At 40.9% G+C, this 27,725-nt stretch overlaps 1 protein-coding gene across 1 annotated transcript; it reads right to left on the bottom strand.

The window, feature by feature from the left end:
* Window positions 1-1,104: 1,104 nt before the first annotated feature.
* On the bottom strand, window positions 1,105-27,725 carry TMEM165 (transmembrane protein 165). The gene is made up of 6 exons (XM_060109690.1): window positions 27,291-27,725; window positions 16,147-16,372; window positions 7,720-7,895; window positions 6,985-7,167; window positions 2,910-3,015; window positions 1,105-2,176 (listed from the first exon to the last, which is right to left on the bottom strand). Exons 1-6 carry the CDS (start codon window positions 27,498-27,500, stop codon window positions 2,100-2,102), a joined length of 978 nt encoding a protein of 325 aa, XP_059965673.1. The 5' UTR covers window positions 27,501-27,725; the 3' UTR covers window positions 1,105-2,099.

Consider the following 27,725-nt stretch of genomic DNA (forward strand, 5'->3'; position numbering starts at 1 on the left):
GGTCTGAGCTGTCAAATTCTCTGAGTAAGTTGTGTCCTGTTACAAGATTGTGGTGCCTCAGAAAGCTTCGCTGTTATTCGCCGTTACACTGGTGCTGGGACCAGGCGGCCTGCACTTCCAGGTATGGGCTATGATGGTACCAGCTACTTTCTAACAAGGAATTATCCTTTCTATTCTTGGAAAAGAAATAATGCAATTCCTCACTTACTCTGTTTGTAATAATCTAAGGCAGTATTAGGGGTATTTAACTACAGAGAATTCTGGTGTAGTTTCAGGATTTAACCTGAGATTTCTTTGAAGTGCTTTATCTTAACTCATGGACATTGTGGTTTTTTTTACCCTGTAACACACACTTTTCATGGTAGAGAACTCCTTAAAAGTTTCTAAAAATGACTTTTTCAGAAATATGTGAACTGCTGCTTTTGAACTGACACTCTTAGATCTCCTCACAGTAATGGTTCCTACTGCAGAATGACTGCTGTATTGAGAATGCTGATTAACGAGATTATTTCACAATCTGTTCAAGTTACAAATGACTGTACATTGTGAACTTTGTAGTAGCTCAGTAAACCTGACTTGCTCTGGGTCTGCTATTACTTCACACAAGGAACATGTGGGAGTTTCTATAGAACTGTCCCTTCAGGTCTCTAGAGGCTTCTGATGGCAGTTATTGCATATGGTAATAGAGCATATGAGGCTGGGAGAAAACAGTTATGCTGCTTGGACGGAACAATTAGTACTCAAGTTAGAAGAGACTTACTTAAATGACAGTGATTACTGAAGTTGCTATGATAACATGAGGTGCCCTTCACCATAATCAGTGATTATGGTCTCTAGAAGTAAACTGTCTGGCTTGACTCCCTGCTCTACCATGTAACCCTGGATGAGTTAACCCTTTTTTTTTTTTTTTTTAACTTTTTATTAGTAGCTACTCCCTCACAGAACTGTGTGAAGGTTAAGACAGTGCTTTAGAACAACGCTTGGCTACTGTTGTTTTTTATATATCAACTTTAGAAACTGGTCTATAAATGTTAATGATTTGATAAATTACAAAGTTATGAACTTGCATAACACACAAGGAAAAACAAGCACTGGTCATATCACTTATTTATGTTGTATCTTTGTTACACTGTTTATTCAATATAGAAAAAATATGAATACACTCACAGTATTCTCTTTTAATTTGGTATTTCCACATGGTCAAATATTGACTGTTATTATATTGGGTTTCCTACCCAATTGAAAAAAAGAGGAAGAATGGACCTGGCAGACAATTCTTGTCACGTTATTAACAGTAATACATTTCCCTTGCTCGTAAAAAAAAAAACCCCACAAATTAAAAAAAAAAAAAACATTTTTTTTTTTTTTTGCGGTACGCAGGCCTCTCACTGTTGTGGCCTCTCCCGTTGCGGAGCACGGGCTCCGGACGCGCAGGCTCAGCGGCCATGGCTCACGGGCCCAGCCGCTCCGTGGCATGTGGGATCCTCCCGGACCGGGGCACAAACCCGTGTCCCCTGCATCAGCAGGCGGACTCTCAACCACTGTGCCACCAGGGAAGCCCCAAAAACCTAATTTTGAAAAGACTTCTGATTATTCTGATAAACCACTGCTTACTGGCTCAGGAAAATGTTTTAAAAGATAGATAGATAGATAGATGATAGAAATTAATTCATTCTTTCCCCCAGGAAAAACTTTAAGGTAAACAAACGTCGTAAAACACCTCAGTTATTCAGGACAAAACTCATATTCCTTACAAAGGGGTCAGTGCTGAAAGAGAATCAAGTGGCAGGCCCCCTGCTGAACAATGGCTCTCTATATACTACCCTCACCTCGCCCCAGCCAAGAAAAGGAGACCATATTAACATAATTATGCTGGAGAAAAGAAAAAATCCACACTTAGATATCAGTTGTTTTTTTTTAAAAAAATCCATTTTGCAAATAGAACCTGATTATTTCTCTTGGACATAATCCTTCATTAAGTGGGTCAAACTCACAAATCATTGCTACAAAATACAGTATTTTCCATCACCTTTAGTTATAATATACACTATGTACATAGTTCACCTATTTTAGACTAAATATAAACGAACAGTATCATGTTAAAAACCAGAATCAGGACTTATAAATAGTGCAGAAAATGCAAACGCCAAAAATACGATGCCTCCTATGATTGTCACTGTAAGAGAACAGAAAAAAGTTTAAGGCAAAATTCCTCTGAATAAGCCCTGATGTTGCCTGTTATTCTTCTAATCTAGTAAGCTAACATTAAAAACAAATCAGGAATACTTGAACAAATTAGAAACACTTCAATCTCATTTCTACAGCAAAATACTTAACATGCCCGACTGTGAACAGTTAAGAATCAGTTTATTTTCCAGCACTCTTTTACTAACAGAATGATTAAATTGAAACAGTGCTGACAAGCAACAATAGAACTATAACTCATCTTAAAACCCAATTATATAAAAGAGAATTCTCAACAACTTCTGACTAGCAAAGAGACTATTTTTATTCCATCTTTAAGATCTATCAGCTACGTAGGAAATTTTCAGCTGAATCAGTAAATATGGTCTCCATCTATGATTCCCAATCCCGAAGACACATTTTCAAAGCTAAATAGTTCTCGTATTTCCACAGGGTTGATTCACTGACTTAAATATGTTGACAAAAAGCTACTATGAATCCAGTAATGCTTTGAGATGGTTCTGTATTTTACTAACACCTCCAAGTGAAAAACAGTCCATGTTTGCCACAGCAGAGCCAGTACATTGGACCTCTAAGAGATTATCGTAGCAAAGACCAAGTCTACTTCAGAAGAAACACACTCTCTTTTCTAACCTCAGTGATTCTAAAAGTTAAAATAAATGGAATTTTCTTTCTAATTTAAAAAAGAAAAAAAAAAGACTTACCAGTTCTGACAGAGATTTTTTGTGCTATCATTCTTCCTCCAATTACTGCCAGTCCAGTGCAGAGGGAGTGTCCCACTGTTCCACCCACTGCTACGCCACAGGGATCCTGGAAACATACCATTAATTTAAAACCAAGGTTGAAACTGCTACCTGAGAAAGATAACTATCAAGCAATGAAAATAGAGGTCAGTAACAACAACAAAAACATAAAACAATTCTATGAATTCAGCTGTATAATTTATGAAAAGTGTTATGGCTGCTTGGAGGAATATATTCCATTTATACCTAGGACTAGAGATAAAAGGAGAATAAACTCAATGTGTAAGATCAAAGTAACCTAATTCAACCTTTCAGCAGTTGTTGAACTTACTTCACAGGCACTATTTAGCTCTTAAGTGACAAGTGCTAAGGAGACCTATCCTTAGACACCTCTTCCCTCAGGCGGTATTTGATACTGTCTAGAAACTACATAAGAGTGTAGTCTGACTGTGCTTCCTAAGAACAGAGACCCTGCCTCTCAGTCTCCACTGCGTCCCAGTGCTTTAGCTCAGTGTCAGGACACAGTATTCATTCAGTAAACACCTGCCACCAAAGCAAACTGGAGGCACTCCGATTGGGAAGACCAGTGAAAGTTTTCCAGAAAGACAGCCCTGAAGAACAGGCGGGAGCACCTGACCTGGCAGCAGGCCAGCAGCAAGAGGCAGCTGCGGAGCACTTGAGTGTTTCTAGAGAGAACCAGTGAGTCACAAGAGGAGGAGTCCCATCAAGGTAGGAGGGGGCTGGGTCATGAAGGGCCCGTATAAGCTTAGAGTTTAGACTTTTTAAGACACTGGTTTTTATCTGGGGAGTGACAGGCAGGTTATGCTTTAAAAGTCGAGTCGAGAGAGTGAACTGGAGGGGAAGAAGACTGGAGGCAAAGTGATCAATTGAGAGGCGACTGCCAATAGCCCTGGGAAGAGACAGTGCTGGCCTGGGTTGGCGTGGGAAGACTAGGCAGAGAAAAGCAGATGGATTCGCGAGGAACTGAGGCACTGCTGATACACCTTAGTGATAAGTGAATGACAGGAGTGAAGAAAACCAGGCCTGACACTCGAGTCCCTCACCCATACTTCTCTAGATGAATTATGGCAATACCAATGTGATTAAAAAGGTAGAGGAAGCGAGGGAGAAAGGGTTTGTGGCCGCCAACAGGAGTTAAAAGTAGAGAAGTTCAAGAATCAGTTGAGTTCAGTGGAGAAGTGATGGGACTGAATATAATAACCCCAGGAGAGAATGTAGGAAATACGATCATGAGGAAAGCAACAGTGAAGAGCTGACGGGAAGAGGAGCCCAAGGGAGACTGAACAGGTGGCCAAGCAATGAGCCTCCCAAGATGACTACGGCAAGCCCCACTGGTGGCTGCAGTGAACTTAAAGCTCCAAATCAACTGGTGAGTCAGAAACTAGAGCCCAGTGGGGTTAGTAAGCAAGGAAGTAGAGCCAACTCCTGTTCCCATCACAGCCAAGCCCTCTGAAACTGAGGGAAGTGGGGGAGGAAGAGGCTTATATTTGGAAGAGAAGCAGAATTGAGGAAGGGGTAAAACTTTTTTAGATGAGAAAAACTTGTGCATATGCTCACAAAATTGGGCTGGAAGAAAGGCCAAGATTTAAGCTGTAAGTGGGAGCACCGGGGGCTGGAATCCAGAATACAGGCGGGAAAGGACCCACTGTGATGGGTGGCAGTGAAGAAACAATGACCTCTGCTTTCCTCTGTGAAGTGGCAGGAGGCCTGTTTGCTGGGGTGGGCAGTGTGTGTGTGGATTGGGGAAATGGAGAGAGCTGGAAACACTGTCTGTGAGGAATGGAAGAGTGGGATCACGTTTCCTAAATTCTGTTATAACCTCTAAAACTAATATCCCAGAAGATGGTTTCATTCTATTTGAAAGTGACACTTGAAAAATCACTGGATTTAAATAAAATTAAATGGTTCCTTTAATACAGGATTTTTCAGAGTCTTTGGTGTTTTGTATACTCCATCTTCAAAACAACAACAAAAAAAACCAGGATATATTATTTGCCAAATTTATTTGACCCTGGAAACTTTTTCCTCTTTTTTTTTTTTTTTTTTTTAAGTACCCATTAACATCTCAAAGGATACTAGGATTCTGTGACATCCAAAGTGAGAACACTGAATTCTACTAGGAGCAGAAATGAAGTTCAGACTAAAATGGACTGGACTAGACTACTGCATGGGTTATACAAAAAAGTTAACAAAAAATTAGGAAGATTAAAGTAACAAAGATAGACAACTGCATCGGTGCTCGTGAAGAGCCCATTCCATGTGCCTGTGGTGCTGCAGTGTGGAAGGTGGCTGACACTGAGTGCTCCCCACGGTGGGGACCCTACGTGCAGCACTTTGTTTCAGCTCAGAGCCACCCTGGAAGTAGACGCTGCAGTGATGTACTTGCACGGCCAGAGACTCAACCCCAGGCCGCAGGTGCCGCACTGCTGGCAGGGAGCAGACCCCAGGGGCTCAGGGAGTCTCGAGCCTGTCCCAGGTCGCTCGTGCCACTTAGACGACAGTATTAAGAAAAATGCAATGATTCTGCCGTCACGACAGCTCACATGGCAGAACCAACCGCCACAGAATGATCACTTGCTTTCAAGTCCCAATTCTGACAATCTGAATGCCAATAAAAAAGGCTGGAGACCAAGAAGAATATAGGTCAAAGCCATTAAAATGACATTTTAAAAGAAAGCTTTTTTTTTTTTTTTTTTTTTCCTTTTTGCGTTATGTGGGCCTCTCACTGTTGTGGCCTCTCCCGTTGCGGAGCACAGGCTCCGGATGCGCAGGCCCAGCGGCCATGGCTCACGGGCCCAGCCGCTCCGCGGCATATGGGATCCTCCCAGACCGGGGCACGAACCCGTATCCCCTGCATCGGCAGGCGGACTCTCAACCACTGCGCCACCAGGGAGGCCCAAGAAAGCTTATTTTTAAATACGGGACTCAAATGAAAAATCGAGTTCCTTTTTTCCGCATTTTTGAGGCTTCTCGGACAAAACAGCCCATCCTCAACTATCTTAGCCCTGGCTTTCAACTCTTGTTTTATATTCTGAACTGCAGCCTATGTTGAGGAACTTGTTCTTTTATGGTAGATATCTCCTAGGAGTTAAAAATAAATTCAAATCAAGCTTGCTATCTAAAAATCTTACCATCTGATTAAAAACAATGTAATTTCATAGATATAAAAATATAAGAAATAGCATTAGTTAAGATCAAGAAGAGCTGAAAAGCAGCAGCAGCCTTCCACCCCACAACCATCTCTTCAGTAGACCTCAATCAGTGTGAACAATAACAGATACCTCATGTAAAACTTTACTCCCCTCAAAAGAAATGAGGGTTAAACATTTTCTCAACAGTTATCTTTTACAGAGTGGCATCTGACAACTATGAACAAGATACAGCAGAAAAGCCTAGAAGGCAGACAGCCTCGGCTCTAGTCCTTGTCCCTGCTACCAACTAGCTTATGTCCTCGGACAAGTCACCCAGCCTCTCTGGGCCTCAGGATCTTATCTGTAGAGCAAAGGCTAGAACAAGATAATCTGAAGTCTCTTCTGGCTTAACATCCTAGGACTGAGTAACCTCGGGCTAAGACTTAACAAGTTTTCTAAGTAACCTCTGCAACACTCAAATTAGTTTTTTAGCACAAGGAACAGAAGAAGCCAAAGATATCTACTTTTAAGGCATTAGGTATTTATTGCCAAATTGGCCTTCAATAATAATATACCAATTTATGTTCTCAACATAAAGTATACAAAGGAAGTTTCTGAGAAAAGAAAAAACTAAGCCAGAACAACTGCCACACCATCATTTTGGCAAAATTGAAGGGAAGAGGAGTCAAAAGAGAGTAATCTGACTGACGGTAGAAACTGGGAGAAGGTCAGTTTTAAAGAGCAGTAGCGTTATTAGATCTGAAACAGTCTAGTATATGAAGTCATCCCTTGACCCACCCTGACTCTGTCCCGTGACCTCTGGAGCAAAGTAACATTAGTTATGCTTAGTTTTAATACAGAAGCAGTCTCCAAGTACCACTCACCTCTCTAGCTGCCAAAACAATTGTAGTTAGTTGAGAGCGATCGCCCCATTCTGCTAAGAATGTTAATGTAAGAGCTTGAACAAAGATGGGTGAAATAAAATGCAGCCACTTTTTCTGAGGTATTGTTGTGCTTGTACCCGTTTCAACATCTCCTGGTCCATTTAAGAGTTTGGTTCGTTGAAACTAAATTTCAAAAAAAAAGACATTAATTCTAGGAACCAAGTCAATAGAGCACAAAATTACTTAATCTTTCTTTTAAACAGTGTTTAAATTCCATAGGAATATGCTCTGAGAAACTAAAGTTATGTAACCCCAAACTTTTCTTTTGAACCACTGGTCTCACATAGCAACAAATGCTATATTCTCAATTTTTCCATTTCTTCCCAATGAAATAAACAATATTAACTGATCACTCATTATCCTAGATGCTGTGGAAAGAAACAGGTAAAATTATAAACTACAGTTCCTGTTTTTCAGGAGCTTATAGTCAATCTAATTAAGGAACTTGATTACAGGTGTTCAGTATTCATCCCCGAGTCCTTTCTCTACCACATTCACACTAACCCAGTCCTATCACAGCCAGATGTAAGAACGGAAACTAAACAAAATAAGCTATTTCTGTGTAGCCCACACACATCACAGATATGGATGACTACTGGAAAACCTCTGGATAGTGTTTACTCTTAATAGTTGAGTGCCTTTTTGGTCCAGATGTTTAACGGTGCTTTGACTTACTTCTTCATCTTTTTTCTTTAATTCTGCTTGAACTTCTTCTAGTTCCTCTTGACCTTCATCTGGACTCATCTTTAAGCCTTCCCGGAGCATTCTAATGCCAAAAATGGCAAATAATGCAGTTGAAACATAGTATGTATACACCCTGGGGATGACTGTGGTGGCATAGCCAAACAAAACTGCAAGAAAGTGCAACAGTGTATTAGTTAATTAGCATATTATACACCAACCAAAGAAACAGTTCAGAAGTCATCATTTACCACTGTTTTAAAGGGGAAATGTTCACATTAGAAGCTCAGCTATTACATAATAACCTTAAACTCTACTTCTTTTCCTCCACCAATATCGAACCCTTAGCTCTAGCCAATGACTCATCACAGCTTAGCAAGAGATCAGTGGTGCAGGTTGAGGTGGCAGGGCTTCCACACGTCTCTCTCACGAGATGATCATCTCCTCTTCAGACACCCGCCAGGGGCTGGCTCGCCACGGGTCGTGCAGGGCACAGAACTTTAGTTAGGAGGTTAACTTTGATGCCCTCTACTGATCCCATGATCTAATAACCTGGAAGCTATGCCACTGCCCTATGTGATATTTCTTCATCACAAATCTTTAAATTACAAACTTCTGTAGTGAAGAATCACGACAGGATACTCATGTGGCATTATTCAAACTCTGCTTCTTTGCAACTATTTAAAAATAAGTATATCTTATGAATGAAGACGAATAATTCCATATCTATACATATACATATATAGCCATACAAACTCACATATATGTAACATAACAGACAAACTTATTCAGTACTATGCTTTCCTATCATCAAGTACAGAGGGACAATTGTATAAATTATACAAAAAAACTATACTTGGAACTATCAATATATCAAGAACCTAAATCCTAACTGTGAAACACATTCACATTCGTAATATGAAGTTAGTAATTAAAAACTATGGAAGGGCCAGAGGGTATCTGCATATATAACAAATGCAATTACTCTTTACTTCACCAGCTCTTTTTATAAAATGGGCACAACACTTACAAAACTGCCTGAACATCAAAAATATAACTGCATAGGTAAAGCATTCCTTGCTTCATTATATTACAAAATGAAAAAGACTTTAATATCATGTTTAGAAATGTAAACCTATGTTTATGTGCATATCTATATCCAAGTTACATAGGTACATGTGTATATGTACCCGCACACACACACATAATACAGACATATATTTTCTAGTTCTGTCCACTGAAAAGGCCAAGAAGCCAAGACATCTCAATGACAATGAGCCAACTTTGCACCCAGATCTTGATTTCTAATACATTGCCCACTAAAAGGCTCCTCAGAGAAATGGCTAATTCCAGGACTGGGCAGAGCAGGTACAAGATGAGCCCGAACTATCCTGTTATACTAGAATGTAAGGAAGAACCAAAACACATAATAGCATGTCACAAGGACACAGGAGTCAGGCTGGAGGGGCTCCCAGCCGCCACATCTGGGACAATTTAAGGAACAATACAGTTAAGTAATTAATTATAAACCGCTGAAAAAAAGCAGTTTATGAATTTATATTGATAATAAACAGACAAACCAATGGGAGGTGGGGTGAGCTCTTTATCTTAGAGTAGCATGCCAGGGCCCACTGGTAAACGTGGATGGGGTACTGGAATTAGCCACCATTTTGCAAGCATCAAGGTGAAGTTCAGATCATGTAAGAGTCATCAACTGATGCTAAACTATGGGGAACAGGGTATTTGTATTGTCTTAAAGTGTCTGCCTAAAGATTACATATTAATTGCAAGGGAAGAAAAAAAAACAGTATACAAAGAGAAATCCTGACAGGGTGATCAAAATTAACATCGTCAGTGAGGGACAAATGGACATCATGTGCTACTCTTTTAAGAGGGACATGCATCACCTATACAGTGTTCTAGTCAAGAATGCATAACCTCAATCTAGTCATGAGGAAACATCACACAAACACAAAATGAGGAACAGCCCGTTAAAGGGGAGGGGGATGTATCTTAGAAAAATATTATAGAACACATAAGAAAAACTATAGAAATATTTCAGATTAAAAGACTGAAAAGAACTTAATGTACCACCTGACCTAGACTAGATTCTCTACAAGAAGGAAAAAACTGCTAGAGAGAATTTTTTTTTTTTTTTTTTTTTGTGGTACACGGGCCTCTCACTGCTGTGGCCTCTCCCGTTGCGGAGCACAGGCACCGGACGCACAGGCTCAGTGGCCATGGCTCACGGGCCCAGCCGCTCTGCGGCAAGTGGGATCCTCCAGGACCAGGGCACGAACTCGCTTCCCCTGCATCGGCAGGCGGACTCTCAACCACTGCGCCACCAGGGAAGCCCTAGAGAGAATATTTTAGATCAACTGACAAAATTAAAATATGGATGACAGAGTAATGTATCAATCTATGTCTATAAAGATATATGTGTCTATGTACTTTATTCCTCTATAAATATATAAACTGTGCGTATATGTACATATATTATACACCTACAGATATATAAATTATGTGTGTATACATATAATTTTATTCAGATATAAAGGGATAGGTCACAAATGCTAAAGCAAATGTGGTAAAATGTTAACAACAGGTGAATCTGGATAAAAGGTATATAGGTGTTCTTATACTATTTTATTTTTGCAACTTTGTAAATTTAAAATATTTTCCATAAAAGGTTTTAAAACTTTTAAAAAGCGACGTAGCAAACCCTTTAAAATCTCCTAAATTTGGCTTTCCTTTTACCTTCAGATAATCTAAAAGAACTATTTACTGACACAATCCCATGTTTTCTGCCTTGACATTTCCATAGAGAGAAAAAAACGATCTGGCACTATAACCTTGTTCTTCTTCCCCTGGTTGCTGTCCCTCAATTTCCTCTTTCTTTGGAAGCCTTTCCTCAGACACTCAAGTACTTTGGTTCTGTGAACAAGGAGAGGTTATTTCTCTTTAAGCAAGTGATTTGCATCAAGTCAGAAACCACTGATTTACAAGTAATTAAACTGAAAACACTTGGCACAAGAACATTAGTGTGAGGGGGAAAAAATGGCCCTAGGATAAAACTGGGGAATATCAATATTTATGATACAGTTGTTGTTTTTTTTCTCAGAGGGATAAGACTATAACTCAAAGCAGGGGGCGTCTTAGAAGCCAAGAGAATAAAAGGATGAGAATGCCCATGAATGTGGCCTGAGGGGCTCATTAAAATGAAAACTGAACTCTGTAATAACAAAGGCTGATCACTGAAGCCTTTAAAACACAGACTTTCCAGGGGACACGGATGAACAGTTTGTGAAAGAATCTATTTGCAGAAGTTCAACTTCCATGGGTACTTTTCCCTAAAACTCATCTGCCTGAAAACATGCCTGTAGCTGAGGAGTTGTGCGGGTTCTCCTTTCTCACGTCCCTTCTTCACAGCTGCCCTCTGCTCACTCTACAAAGATGACTTTCACCCAGCACCTACGGTGCGTTTCCCACAGTATGGAAAGATATCCTAGGGCCCCAAAGAGAGGGTCTGAAATACTGGTATGCCCAGTCAAGGCATCATAAACCAGAGACGGGGCTTTGGGTCTTCCCTGTCTTATACAAGTTTCCTATAAGGCCACAGCATTAGAAATAATGGCATTTTAGGCACTGGAAATAATGGTCATGGATGAGAAATAGGGTATTTGGACCTCAGCAGGAATACTTTTTACTTAGAAATTGTGCTTCCTTCATCCTCCAACCAGGGGGATGCTTTTCCCTAAGGCAGAGTCTTCATACAGCAAAGAGAGCATCAGAAAAGATACTAAATCCCAGTGGCTTATTTCCCCAGGCAGCTCACACCGAGCTGGGTTCCAGGCCCAATCTGGCCAGCCAACCATTTTAGAATTAGAATTCTAAACAGCTGGTTGCCATGGGAACGTATATCATGTTTATTAAATTCAACAACCAAGTAAATGTCTTCTGACAGAAAATAATCGTGACTTAGATGGTTTACTATGGAACAACTGCCATGGCAATTAGGCAATGTGGTAGACATTTTCCATAAATTGAATGAGCTAAATCTGTGGCTCCAAGGCTCCAGAAAAATATATTTTAAACATGTGATCTGATACAATTTTTAAGATGAAATCCTTTATTGGTGAAAGTACAGTGAAATTAAAAATATTTCAATTTTCTCAACCATTTCTAAATATATCCAATTAAACAAGGTATTGGGTTGGCCAGAAAGTTTGTTTGGGCTTTTCCCCCAAGATGTTATGGAAAAATCCGAATGAACTTTCTGGCCAATCCAATACTTCTAAGTAAAAGACTAAACATGTATAAGAACAGTCATTTGATGAATTTCAGAAAAACACTTTTTGGTATACTTGATGGCCCGTGTACCGCAAAAAAAAAAAAAAGACCAGAATTGATTGTAAACCTAGCTTCATTCTAGCAATAATTATCATCCATGGACATATAAACTAATTTTAAAAGAACAGTTCTATCATCTCATTAAGAGATGCATTTCCAACTTTTAAAAAATGTTTACTTAAATTTGTGATATATTTTGCTTTGATCAACTGTGTGCTAGTAACTATAACTCAATCGATAAATGTTAACATTTAGGGACTTAACAGGAAATTTCACCATCTTGTAAAGTTCAATTTAAATGCATATTTTTGCTGCAGAAAAATGACAGTGTGATCCATAAAAGATTTTCAAGCAAAATACTTATCATCATTAGAGTAAAATTCTATGAGGAAAGTAAATGAAAGTAAGAATTAAAGGAGGAAAAAGAACAATGTAAATTTCCAAATGTTAAAGCAGAGTTTACTCACGTTTTTTTTTTTTTTTTTTTTTTTTGTGGTAGGCGGGCCTCTCACCGCTGTGGCCTCTCCCGTTGCAGAGCACAGGCTCCAGACGCGCAGGCTCAGCGGCCATGGCTCACGGGCCCAGCCGCTCCCCGGCATGTGGGATCTTCCCAGACCGGGGCACGAACCCGCGTCGCCTGCATCGACAGGCGGACTCCCAACCACTATGCCACCAGGGAAGCCCTACTAACGTTTTTTTAAAGGAATGATGGTGGCAGTGATGTTAAGTATCAAATTGCTAATGGTATTTAGATTCCATTAGGTGTATTTTGCAAGAACAGGCCAAGTAGGCCCGAGCCCTGGGACAGCTGGTGCAGGCCCACCCTGGCTGAGTCGGGAAGGAAATCAATGTTGACCTCACAGCTGCTCCTACCTCCCCGCTGATCCCTCTCCTTCCTCTCAGGCCTTCTTCCAAATCTGCCCTGGGTTTCTCCATAGTCACTCCTCCTAAGGAACAAACTCACAAAAACTGAGAAGTTGCCTCTCTTTGTTTTGTTTTTTTTGCGGTACGCGGGCCTCTCACTGTTGTGACCTCTCCCGTTGCGGGGCACAGGCTCCGGACGCGCAGGCTCAGCGGCCATGGCTCACGGGGCCAGCCGCTCCGCGGCACGTGGGATCCTCCTGGACCGGGGCACGAACCCGCGTCCCCTGCATTGGCAGGCGGACTCTCAACCACTGCGCCACCAGGGAAGCCCGAGAAGTTGCCCCTCTTGACGGCTTTGAATTTTAGTGAGAAATTTTGAAAACAGCCAAAGACAAGAATGCCCGATGGAGGCTGTTCAGACATCAAGCTCTCTTCAGGGTGGGACGGGGCAGGAGGAGATGGCTCTCACAGCCTCCGCACTACTGGCTGCCCACCCCCGCTTCCACCACGCATGCCTGGCCACAGACCCAACACTTTTCTAGGCACACAGGTGGTTCTAAACAAGTACTTGTTGAACTAATTAGCCATTTTTGTAAATAATGTGAAAATATCCAAATAAATGGTTCAGTTGTGCCCTGGGCACAGGTGAGCCATACCTAGATGCAAAGCCTCTTTACGATAAGGGGGAAGAGAACTAACTGTTACAGAACTAACCATCCTATACAAGATGGTTTGCTTGTTTTACTTCATTTAATCTTTCTTACAATTCTGTAAGGATTGTTACTATCAGTATCCTGAGTTTACAGCAGACAAAGATTCTCCAGAAGCTTAAATAACTTAGAAAGTCATAATGGAGTAAAAATATAATTAATTCCCCATGACTTTTAAGCTTCAAACCTTTTCCCAATAAAATTTTAATTAGCAAACAGATGACAGTAAATTGTTCTCAGAGGAAGGATTGGGGGCCCATAGCCACCCTGACTGTGCAGCCTCCAGCCCTCATCCACCTCCCCCTGCAGAACCTCTTACCCTGAAGAAAACCATCGGAAACCCCTGGATTCAGAGACAGACACAGCCTTTGAATCCCAGCTCCACTGCCTGTGAGACATGAGTGCATAATATGTCTCTGCTTTCTGTTTGTCCATCTGTAGCAGGACAAAGGGTTGTCCTGAAGCGGGCCTGAAGCATCATGCACACAGATGGTACTCAGCAAATGGCAGCCGTGTGACCTGCTCCTGTCTGCATGATGAGCAAGCAGTAGAGGCTAGATTCAGCCCCAGGCTCAAGACGTCAGGTCTCGTGCCTTTCCTGCCCCCCATCCCCCAGCAGCTCCACGCTCCTAAATGGAACACAGAGAAAGGGCTCAGGACCCAAAAGCAAGCCAGTTTAGGAGCGAATCTGGAATGCTAACAAGAAAGAAATAACACTGGCAAATGGAAATTTTGCAAAGGAAATGGCTGCCACGCTTACAGACTGCTGAAATTCCCTCCGGAACTGAACTCAACCATCTAGGGGGAATGGGTACAGTGTGACCAGGCTGATGGGAAAACAAACGGGGTCAACGGATTTGACCGGGGAAGCAGTGTTTAACCTATCTCGAAAGACTGTGTTTAAAATGTATGATGTCTGAAATTTCTTTTTTAATCAGTTTGCAAATGTAATATAAATTTAAATATTGTGGAACAAATGTTAAAACACTTATAAGACAAACATAAAAAAAAAAAGAATACCAACTATAACAATTCTACACAATATACCAAAAATTAGATCTTTGAAACTCCTTGAACTTACGATGAAAAGTGAGAGGGGGTATAGTTTTTCAAAATTATTTTAGAGATATACAAGGAAGAGGTTTGAAGACCAGTGATACAGCCCATTCCTTCAAATAGTCCAGGTGAGAGGAGCTGTCAGTACCAGCAGCCAGAGGGAGGTGGGCCAAGGGTCAGGACGAAAGAGACCAACCCCACTCACCGCTGAGGGAAGGGAGCTAAATCCATAGAAAGAGTTGGGGGAGCGCATGGAGCCAGGTTCTGAGGAGGGAATGGGCGGAGAGAGGACAGCCTTCTACTTTATCCTCAAAGCTGGAAGTTTCAAAACTAAAATTCTCTGATATTATTCAAACTCATTCCAAACAAGTGACTTCACCATTTACAACCTGCTCCACTATTTCCTAGAATCAAAGTTTGCTTTTGAAGAGAAAATTTTTGTGTATGTGAAATATGAATAATGCTAATATCCAAATGTGAAAAGTAGTCAATTTTTTTATTCAATAAAATACTCATGGTAGGTTTAAAAAGACAAACTTTAACAAGCATCCAAGCATCCAGAAATAGAACCTGTCCTATACTTTAAGAACTGTGTTTCAGGAGAAATCTAAGGCATGCTGAAAGAGAGGAATGAATGACTGAGCACCTGAAATATAAGATCTCATTTTAATACAAACCGCAACCCTGTGAGGCAGCTAGATACTATCTCCAGTTTACAGATGGGGAACTGAAACTCAAAGAGGTTAAGTAACTTACCATTAAGTTAATACACAGCAGAATGAGACTCCAATCCAAGTCTGGCTCTAAGGGGAAAACTCGCTATTTTCCATCCAACTACATGGCTCAAGGTAGCTTCTGAATCAGAGACTAAACTATGTTTAATTATGTAGTGTTAAGTATACTTTCTCCTGGTCTTAATTCTTTGAAAAATTGAAGCCTATATAATAGTAACTCAAATAGTAATACAAACCGGGAATCTAAGAATGTTTCATTCCCTACTGTTGGGGTAAGAGGTTAAGAATAGCTTAACAGAACACAATACCCTGAACAGTACCCCTCACTACTGATTACCAAATGCCCTTCAACAGAAAATATGCAATTCTCTGTGGTTACTTGCATCCTGTTTCTAAAGTATCAGATATAAATTTCTCTGGACTTAAAAAGGAAAAAGAAAAAAAAGCAAGGATAACCATAGCAAAAGCAAGGATCAAAAAGCTAGTGAATAAATGAGGAGCATGTATCCTGGCTGTGAATAGCTAAAAAATTTATTTCAAAAATGCAGTATCATTTTTAGGAATTTATGTACTGTAAACATTTTCTGCTTACTAAGTTCTGAAACATGAACCAAATTCCAATATAACTAGTTGAATGATTCAGTGACTTAATACCACCATGCTTTCTCTTTAATTCAATAAACTCATTAGGAGGAAAAAGCACTCACCTGATAAGCACGTCATTAGGCCCAAGGCAAGCATAGCACCAGCCAACACTGTCAAACGATTATAGCGCATTGCCATGATGGCTGCTATAAAAAATGTCTTATCACCCAGTTCAGATACAATGATAACTGATATGGCAGCCACAAATGCATGGATAAATCCCAAATTAGTTTGGGTAGCTGGATCTTCTTTATTGGTATGAACTGGAGCAGCTGGTGTAAATCCTTTCTGAAATTAAAAAAATACATATTTATCAGCTACTTTTTTGAAAAAAGTCATTATTTTAAATTATTTTATTTTGTAGGTGAATTAAGATTGTTTTTCTGTCATGGTCATTAGACTTATTTACTGTCTAATCACTTTGAAAGCCATTAGCAATTAGAGAAACCTCTGATTGATGCCTGCTACAATGGAAATCCAAGTACAAGTCTACAAAACAATTTTTTAAAAAAGAGTAGAGAACAGCTATATCCACACATCAAAATTACCTTGTTTTCTAAGTGTGAGTTGAGATTTAGTTCTTAGCTACGTCTCATTCAAGTTTTTATTCATAACTTGGGTGTAAGACCCAAGGTATGCTTATCAAACATTTAACAGGAAGCTGAGAGAAATTTCATGAACACTTACGAGAACAAAGTAGGATCTGGAAAGCTCTCAACAGGCTAGAAGAAGAGTTGGCTCTAGCTAAGATGAGATCTAATATAGCTGGATATATGGTTGGTCCTACACTAAAAATATCCTAGGCTGAAATGTGGCCTAATAAAAAAGATAAGCCAGAGTCTCAGTTGGTGTTAAGGTCATTTTGAGTTGAAAATGTGACAAAGCTCCAAAAAGGCAGCAAGTACTTTAAGCACTTTAAAGAGTCAGTGACAAGCCCATCTTCTGTGCTGCAGAGCCCTTACCCAAAGTTCTGTACTGGCTCTGAGGCACCACATTTTAAGAAGGCACTGCCCTCTGAAGATTACTGCAGACAAAAGAGACTCTAAAGCCAGGGACAGGCAAGCAACAGCTAAGAGTAAATCCAGCTGAGAATGATTTTTATGTTTTTTAAGGGTCTGCAAAAAAAAAAAGAAAAAGAGAAAGAGGGAGGGAGGGAGGGAAAGGGATGGAGGGAAGTAGGAAAAGAAAATTATGCAACAGAGACCTTAAGTAGCCTGCAAACACGTGGCCCAAACCTAAAATATTTATAATCAGGCCCATGACAAAAAAAAGTTTGCCAACTCAGTCTCTAAAACAATCACATAAGGGACCAGGAAGCACTGGGTGCCTACGTTCCAATAATTGAGAAAGTCTGATGAAAAGTCTATATGGTCCCAAGAGATAGAACTAAAAAGTTATAGGTGGCATGGCAGGTTGTAGCTTAACACACAGAAAAGATTTCTACTCCACAGGAGCCCCCAGAAGCTGAAATGGACTTCTAGAGAGGGTAGCAAATTCCCTCCTCAACGTGAGAGTTCCAAGGAAGAGAACCACCACCTACAGGAAGTGTGCTCATCAGAGGTTCTCAACCAGGGCGATTTTGTCTCCCAGGGGACTTTTGGCAAAGTCCGGAGACATTTTTTTGTCACAGCTGAAGGGAAACTAATGGCATCTAGTGGGTGGAGGCGAGAACTGCTGCTACGGACAGGACATAATGCGTAGGACAGCTCCTCACAACAAAACATTATCTAATCCAAAATATCAATAGTTCCTAGGGGGAGAGACCCTGGACTAAAGGAATCACTTCTAAAGGTATCTTCCAATCCTAATTGCCTATCTTTAATTAATTTTTAAAGCCTAAGAGTCTCTAGAAACCTGAGGGATAAAAAAGAAAAAGAAACCCAAGAATGTATGTGATTTTTGACAGAGTATAAAAAGAAGTACTTTTATTCACAAAGCCTCCAGTCAGAGATAAGAATAAAATCCTAAATTTTTAGTGTGCATGTCATTCCTTAACACATGACATAAACTTGACTCCCAAATTCCATGGTAAAGATCAGAAAACTTTAAGCATTACTCAGACTAGACCTCTGAGCTAAAAATTGGGGAAATTTAACAATTTAGAAAATACGTGGTGTGAGGGCAGCCTCAGAAGCTAGCTCTTGATTAAGCAAGTACCATTTTAAGGGATTCTAGCTTTCTCTCCATTATCATTTTAATTCCAACTATGCTGATCTTCTTATCTCTTCCAATACCCTATGAGCATTAAGCATCATAAAAAATATAAGCATTTTCATTCAGCTTTCACTAATACAACATTTTCCTCTTGGAAATACCTTCTGAATGAAAAAATTTCATTGCAAAATATTTAGGACCTGAAATCCAAGAAAATTTTTTAGGAATAAATATTCCTAAAACATTTATTTACAACCAATTAGCTGCAAGCTCAAACAGAAAATGTTTACTTTTAAAAACAAACAATAATGATCAAAACCACAAATTCTCATCGTTTTATAATTCGCAGCCATAAAACCGTGGCCACATTACTTAGCCTCTCTGTTCCTCTGTGAAATGATGAGAATAAAACTTGCCTTGCAAGCACAAAGCAAAACAAAACTACATATTCTTAAAACCTTTCTATATACAAAGCACAAGAAAAATTAACTTACAGTTTTTGTTATATATTGAGCTGGTCCTGGATAGCCAAAATCAGTGTTAAACAGCCACCAAACATGGTGTGATAAGAATTTAAAACAAAAGTACTAGGGTATTATGAAGATAGAAGATTTAAAAAACTTGAAGTGTTAATAAATAGGGGCAGAAAATGATCAATTACCATTCATTCATTTGTTGTCGATCAATTGCCCAAGTGATTACTGTGTACAAGGATCATCTCCTTTTTCTAATTCACCTTCAGAGTGACAGAATGTACCGGTTTAATAGGTGGGCTTTGGAATCAGACTTCCAGGGTTCATAGCCAAGGTATTACTGGTTACTGTATGACCCTGCGCCAGTAAGTTTACCTCCCTGTGATTCAAGTTACATCTCTAAGATGAGGGGTACCTATACCTTACAAGGTGGTTGTGAGGATTAAATGAATTACTACACATAAAGCCCCTAGGATGGTGCCTAATATACAGTAAGCACTCAGTCAGTTATTATAGCACACCACAACGTGACCAGTTTAATCTTCCTAAAACTAATTTCATCATGACTTTCTTATGCCTAGAACATAAAATGCAAATACTTAATTCTGGTAACTATCCAACATGTCCCATCTAATCACATACCAATTCCCAAAGTGAACCTTAGTGAACCCCCCTAATGAAGGATGAGCCAGAGCAGCACTGTCCAACAGAAAATAATGCAAGCCACATAATGTAATTTTAAAATCCCTAAGGGGGGCTTCCCTGGTGGCGCAGTGGTTAAGAATCCGCCTGCCAATGCAGGGGACATGGGTTCAATCCCTGGTCCAGGAAGATCCCACATGCCGCAGAACAGCTAAGCCCTGGCGCCACAACTACTGAGCCTGCGCTCTAGAGCCCGTGAGCCACAACTACTGAGACCACGAGCCACAACTACTGAAGCCCACGCGCCTAGAGCCCATGCTCTGGAACAAGAGAAGCCACTACAATGAGAAGCCTCACAACGAAGAGTAGCCCCCGCTCGCCACAACTAGAGAAAGCCCGCACGCAGCAACAAAGACCCAACACAGCCCCAAATAAATAAATAAATAAATTTTTTAAAAATTTAAAAATAAAATAAAATTTCTAGGGAATTCCCTAGCGGTCCAGTGGAGTTAGGACTCCATGCTTGCACTCCAAGGGGCACAGGTTCGATCCTGTTTGGGGAACTGGGATCCCACAAGCTGCACAGTGCAGTCCGAAACGATAAAATAAAATAAAATTTTTAGTAGTCAGATATTAAAAAGTAAAAACAGATAAAATTATTTTTAATATTATTTAATTTAACCCAATATATCCAAAATACTACTCTAGGAATATTTTTCAAATGACTAATGAGATATCAGTATTTAACCCTCTTGTTTTGTTCTTACCAAATCTTCAAACACCGGTGTGTATCTACTCATTGCACACATCTCATGCACATCTCAGTTTGGGCCTGCCACATCTTTTCAAGTGCTTAAAAACTGCCACATGGCTCATGGCTGTAGTACTGGGCAGTGTGGCTCAAGAACACTTCAAGTTTTGGGGTAACACAAGCCTTCAGTCACGCAGTCCTGCTTCCCTTCCTACCTTTCTATCATTATGCCCCTATTCATCCACATTCCTCAAGACCCAACTTATGTAGAGCCTCTTGAGCAAGCCGTACTTCAACAACTCCAGCCCCTTAAGGATCCCACTTCCCTCAAACTGCAGGCATACTGTGGGCAATGAGTCATGGCAAGTACATGACTGGAACAAAGTTTGAGGTAGGAACACTCAGGGGGTTAACCGTTTTGTCCTAGAAATGCGTATAAATGTAATGTTATCATTTGTAATAATTAAGAGACAAAAATAACTAAATGTCCATCCATAAGGAACTGGTTAAAAATGGTAGCTCCATATACTGGAATATTACGGGGCTAAAAATAAGAACGTTTTATATATACTAATAAGAAAAAAAATCACTAAGACATTTTTAAGTTGAAAAAAGTACATCTTATGTACATAGTTATTGTATGTATGTTATGGGGCGGTGAGTTAGGTAGGTATATAAAGTATTTACACAGTTGCTAATGAACCGGAAATCTCAGGACACAGTGGCCAGGGAAGGAACCAGGATGACTAGAACAGGTGTTGGCAAACTTTTACTTAAAGGGCCAAATATTTAACCTCATGGACCGTAAAGTTTCTTTGGTAATTACCCAACTCTGAGGCTACACCCTGAGATCAGCCATAGGTAATACTTAAACGAATGGCCTGGCTCTATTCCAACAAAACTTTATTTACAAAAACAGGCAGTCAGTGGTAAACTACAGTTTGCTGACCCCTGAGCTAGAATACAAGAGGAGGTGACACACTTCTCATTCTACATTTTTCTGTACCTTTTGGATTTTTCACCATGCACATGATTAAAGACAACTATTGTGCACCACTTCAAAAATCGCTTGACCCCATCTCTTACTCCAGCTATGGAGGACCAATTCCTTGCAGGCTGTAACTAGCTTTAGGCAGATCCAACCAGAAAGTAAGCACGGTGCACGTACTTACTACACTACCCAGAAATATGCAGGAGTTAACCCCTGTGGGGCAACCTCTGACCAATGCGGAGGAACCGATTCTGAGGTTCATTACATTAGGCTCCCAGAAGTTGCAGGAGAATTCATACTAGTCACTCGTGGAGTGGCTAACTTCAAACTGCATCAGGTGCATGCATTCACCTTCTGCCCTGGACTGACAATTTGAGAAAATACAGGCTTTATTCTGATAACAGGGAGTAAACCACCAGATGAATGGTTGGGGTAAGATAAGAAAGATAAACTGGGCTCGGATCGAAAAGCCTGTATGTTTATGGACCAGTTTAGAGGCAAGCGAGAAGCCCTTTGAAGTTTCTGAGTAGAAGACACAAACGTAATTAAGGCACTGTGACTAACAGATCGGGACAGAAGGTAGAGAATATAGAGAATATAGGCCACTGGACCAATTAATTAGGAGTAGGAGGTCTGCTGCACAAGACCAATGTTGAAGACAAAATAAAGGAAAATATTCCGCACATGATGAAAAAGAAAAATTAATAGAATTTTTAAAAGGCAAAGAATCAAAGACGCTATTCATATTCCCATAAGGTATACAGGAAAGAGGACTAAAAATAAGGGGTTTGGTTTCACACATGTTCAATTTGAGGATAAAAAGCATTTCAAATAAAGCTTTCCAAGAAGTCATCAGAAATGAAAACCTGAGTTTAGGCCAGCACAGCCTCAAGTTATGTATTTGGTTGCTGGCAACCTGAATTTATCAGCTAGAGCTTTGCAAGACTAGATTTCTAAGGGCAAAGGCAGAGATTACATTGAAAAAATGAACCTTAGACAATGTCTATATTTAGGGAAGGTGTGGAGGGGGGGAAAAAAGAGAAAACAAAATTGTCTTAGATATTTAGAGGCAAAGGCAGGAGAAGACCACAGATGGTTCAAGTTAGGGGCAATCACCGTTTCACTGAGCTGCTAACTAAAGGCCAGGGATTTCCATATACATTGTTTTGATACTCAAAACCTTAAAGCTGTTATCCCAACTTAACACAAAAGGAGAAGCTGAGAAACAATAGAGTTAAACCATTTCCTCAAGTTCATACAAACCAAGATAGAGCAGGAGCCTTAAAAAAGTGGATAGATAATAGTGTCAAACGGGAACTGAAAAAGAGCCCTGGATTTAGCAATTAAGGAGGTTACAGGTATCCTTCAAAAATGAAAATTCAATGTAAAGGCATGGGCTGATGCCAGATAACGGAAGACTAAAGCAATGTGAAAAAGCAGCTAATTCCCTAGTTAAAAATTTCATTTACAAAACTGAAGAACAGAAACTAATGCAGCCAAGTAGAGTTAAATCATTGGCCTTTTTTTTTTTTTTTCCTCCAAACAGGAGAAACCTGTGTGCATGTGTAAGCAGACAGAAAGGAACCAAAGAAAAGGAGAGAATAAAGATAGTGAAGGGAAAGTACTGGAGGTCAGAGGAGAATGGGCACATGGACAGAAAGAAATATGGAAAGGGCGATAGTTTTGTCCAATTCAGAAGAAAGGCAGAAAGTACTGGCATAGAAGCAAATATTTAGATTAGTAAAGGACAGTCACATGCAGCAGTGACTATAATTCCAATTTTGGCATTCCACTAGTCAGTTACACAGTGTTAAAGTAATGAAACACAGTGTTTTCCTTAGTACAAATACCACCCTTTCAGTATTTTAATTTGGGTCTGAAACTCAGATCATTTAATTTGGATCTGAAACCCAAATTATTTACATCCTGATAGCAGAATCAACAACTTATGATTAGAAAACAAAACCAAAAAACTGACGGAATAAAACTCTTTAAGTTAAAATTAGTTCCAAATTGAAAAACTGTTAAAAAGCTCCCTCATTTAGAAAGTATCCTTTTATTCTTTCATTTTCTTCAAGAGATGAAAATAACAATTAACAATGAAAAAATAATTCCTATTCTAGTTCCAGGGCTCAAATGAACACATACGTGACTGTAATGATATTGATACAGATACCTGCATCAGAATCATCTACACGTGATGAACTAGAGAAGATGAAGATGCTTTCTTTGGAACAAAATCTAGAGCCTGCTACCAAGAAAATGACTGATGTCCCTGCGAAAACAAAGTCCCTCAACAAAAGTTACCACACAAGAGGTTAGATTATTTGAAGATAAAGAAGGAAAAAGCTTAGAATTGTCTTAGAACTGTCTCCTTGCCATTACTTTATTGTATGAAGTCAGAAAAACCTTTCAGAAATTGGAAAAATGTGCACAAAAATACACATGTAACTTAAACAATGACATCATGGATAAGCTTGGTTTTAAAAGATTGCATTAAAATAAAGAAATAGGGCTTCCCTGGTGGTGCAGTGGTTGAGAGTCTGCCGATGCAGGGGACAGGGGTTCGTGCCCCGGTCCGGGAAGATCCCACATGCCACGGAGCAGCTGGACCCGTGAGCCATGGCCGCTGAGCCTGCGCGTCCGGAGCCTGTGCTCCGCAACGGGAGAGGTCACAACAGTGAGAGGCCCACGTACAGAAAAAAAAGAAAAAAGAAAAAAAGAAAGAAAATTACATTTTATTATAAGTTTTCATTATCACCTTTTTATTTGTGGATATTTAACATTTTTTTCCATAAATTTATTTTATTTATTTATTTTTGGCTGGGTTGGGTCTTCATTGCTGTGCGCGGGCTTCCTCCAGTTGCGGTGAGCAGGGGCTACTCTTCCTTGCAGTGTGCGGGCTTCTCATTGTGGAGCATGGGCTCTAGGCGCAAAGGCTTCAGTAGTTGTGGCACACGGGCTCAGTAGATGTGGCTCACGGGCTCTAGGCACGTGGCTTCAGCAGTTGTGGCTCACGGGCTCTAGAGCGCAGGCTCAGTAGTTGTGGCGCACGGGCTTAGTTGCTCCATGGCATGTGGGATCTTCCCAGACCAGGGCTCGAACCCGTGTCCTGTGCACTGGCAGGCGGATTCTTAACCACTGCGCCATCAGGGAAGCCCTAGCTTGTTGTTTTTTAAATAATATTTTTTACGAATGTTACTGTTAATTCATATTAGAATAATATATTTAACAATTACATTTTTCTAAATACATTTTTATTTTAATGAATCTTTAAACAGTTTTGTTTTTATGAATGTTACTGTTTCATAATGTCTATAAATTTTGACATTTGAAATGTATTAAGTGTATTTCACTGATTTTTTTTTTAATGAATTGCTTTGATAGCAGAACACCAACAAATAAATGCAGTAACATCATGATCGTTTCATTCTGACACAGCAAGCATGAGTAAGACAAGGGTCTTCATACCCTTGGCATCAGTCTTACCTGTAAGGAGGCTAGAATTGGGAGTTTGGACTGTGTGGAGCAGGACTGCAACTTAATGAAAATGGAAGAAAGTTTAAAATATTGTGTGGAAGGCCTTGGTGTTAAAAGATAATAGACAAAAGAAATGCCAAGAAACAGTAAAGCAGAAATACAGTAAGGAGAATGTGTACTGGGTTGAGTGATAGACTTCTGCGGCTTTATCAACAGTGCTTCACAACCAGAGCAGTCCTTCACTGGCCCTTCCAGAATATGCAGCAAATTATAAATTACCTCTGTTAAATCTAGCTGATTTCCCCCAACTAAAGGGACTTAATGCTTCTTGTACTACATACTCTGCCCAAGGAAGGAATAAAAAAAAAGCTGAGTATGTCACTAGAAGTAAACTGCATAAACGAAAGGATCTCAGTAATCTTGCTTTAAAGCACCCTATAAGATACAACTACAGGGCTTCCTTGGTGGTGCAGTGGTTGAGAGTCCGCCTGCCGATGCAGGGGACACAGGTTCGTGCCCTGGTCCGGGAAGATCCCACATGCCGCGGAGCGGCTGGGCCCGTGAGCCATGGCCGCTGAGCCTGCGCGTCCAGAGCCTGTGCTCCGCAACGGGAGAGGCCACAACAGTGAGAGGCCCGCGTACCGCAAAAAAAAAAGATACAACTACATTTTTATAATACATCTTATATTTGAAAGCTTACCAATACATTTTTTCCTCTCCATTTTCAGAAGTCCACACTCACACAGTGGCATGAAAGCATATATTTAAACATCCTACCCTTTTAAAAGATCTGCTCCATGCAGTTGCAAAGCAAAACGGTTGAAACTTTCGGATATGCAGCGATGCTGAATCCTTGCTTACGTGGCTATTAAACTGAACTCTGGCCATATTTTACTTCTGCCAAGTGGACAAAAAAAGCAAATGATACTTACATTACATAGCTTAGAAAATATGTGAAAGAAAAATCTCTTCCGATATACTGTAATACCGTAGAGGGAAAAAGACACTTGAGCCATAACAAAAAGTTACGTGAAAATATAATTAAAACAAGATAATTAGATTCTACTACAATACAGAACAAACAGAGTAAATTCCTATCTAAGAAGAACCACCAAGAATATATCAAAATAGTAAAGACAAAAATCATACTATCTTGTGCCTGTCCCTTCCCTCCACGTCCCCAGTTTTAAGGACAAGCATCCTTAAGACACTTAAATATGGTCACTGGATACTGCTGCCTTTTTTTTTTACACGGCTATATTTATTTCTCCTAGCTGTCTAAAAAGGTATCAATAAGCATACCTACCATTATTTGTATCTCAAAAACCACTATATGACTAAAACTTTAATGCAAGGCCTGGAAAGTTACACAACGCAAAATATTTACCGCTTTAAAATAAACTTCTGATAGTGAGTTAAGTGACAGAAAGCTAAATGATGAACACTAAGAATGAATTTCATGAATCACCATTTCAGTTCAATTTCAGAAGTGGAAATGGTGAGCCGGGTCAGCTGAGCCCACGAGTGACAGGCAGGAGAGAGAAATAACTTTTTGCCCGGAAATTTTAGGGAAGTCTTCACGGAGAGGAGATATCTGCTGGTTCTTGAAGGGTGGGAAAGGTTCTAATCAGTAGGCTTCAAAAAGCCCTTTTATTGAGAGGCCTTTTGTTGGAGAGACTAGCAACAGAGCACATGGCATGTCTTGGATTTGAGTACAGCATATGATTGAGCAAGGGAGTGAGGACTAAAAAGCCTAGAGAGGTTGACTGGAGCCGGATCACCAAAAAACCTGAACATCTTGCTGAAGAGGGTGGACTGAAATCATTATGCCGGGAAACTCACTGAAGATTTCTGAGAAGGAAAATGGAATTCAATGTTTAGGAAGATTAGTTACGTGGGAACATGCTGAAGGTAGCCTGGGGTGGAAACGGGAGGGCTGAGTGCCAAACGGTCCCCTACTAGAAGACACTACAGAGGGCCTGGATTCAGGAATTCAAATTGGAAACGAGGAGAAAGTCCAGGACCCATACTGGGACTAAATTTAAAACCGCTGCAGAGATTTTGAACACTAGTGACTGGTTCTATTAACATAAATTAAGATGTTAATTAATATCTACTTAGTGAAGGCCAAAATGCAGGATTCTGGTACACTTATGACTTTAGTCTTGGCATCCCACAACGCTGCAGCACTCCTTACTGTCAAAGACTGACTGTTCCTCTGCATTCCTAAGGGCTACTTCCTGCAAGCCAGAGCACGTTTTTTAAAAAGTGAGAGTCACGCTTCGTTATCCATATACATTTGGCAAAAATCACAAATCGTGCAAAGCTGAATTTGGTAAACAATTTGGGATAGTCTGTTTCAACAATGAAATGGCCCATATTATTATTCTCAGAGAATACGAAAAGCCTCCCAGCTGCCCTCCGTTGAAACTTTCTACTTGGGATGAGTATTTCCATCTCTCTAGAATACATCTGATCAACAAGACGCCCATTTCTCAGCAGCATCTTTATCCTCCCGAGCCCAGCTCTGCTCTCCCCTCCTCTCCCCTCCCCGCATAAGGAGCCGGGCGAGGCCAGGCCCGACCCGGGAAAAGCGCACTCCTCGGTCTTCCACCCCAGGGAGCCGGGGCCGGGCGCCCCTCCCCCCGCTGGCAGCCTGCGTCAAGGGCGGCGCTCCGGCGGCGGCGAGCCTGGTACCCGGCTCGTCCTGCTCACCTCGGCCCGGGCCGGCTCGGGGCCCTGCACGGCCGCGGGCTGCTGCTGCAGCTGCTGGGCAGGCGCCGGAGGTTCCTTGTTCCGGTGGCTGAGGTCTTCGTCGGGTACGGCCCGGACCCCGGCCGGGGCCCACAGCAGCGGAAACAGCAGGAGCAGAAGCAGCCGGGGCGCAGATGCGCGGCCGCTACCCCGGGCCGCCGCCGCCGCCATCCCGCCCGCCGAGACAGCCGCGCACGGGTGCCTCAAGAGGAAGTGCGGGCGACTGGAAGCCTCGACCCCGAGCCGTCCCCGGGCGCGTCCCCCACACCTCGCCGCCGCCTTTCAGGGAGGAGCCTGCAGCATGCGGGAAGTGGCCAGGGCGGATGTGAGGCTTAGGTCAGGCCGGCGCCCGTAGCCGGAGACTCGCCCTCTCCTCGCCCACGGTGGCCACAAGAC

The sequence above is a fragment of the Mesoplodon densirostris genome, chromosome 1, assembly GCF_025265405.1.
Source record: "Mesoplodon densirostris isolate mMesDen1 chromosome 1, mMesDen1 primary haplotype, whole genome shotgun sequence".
NCBI lineage: Eukaryota > Metazoa > Chordata > Mammalia > Artiodactyla > Ziphiidae > Mesoplodon > Mesoplodon densirostris.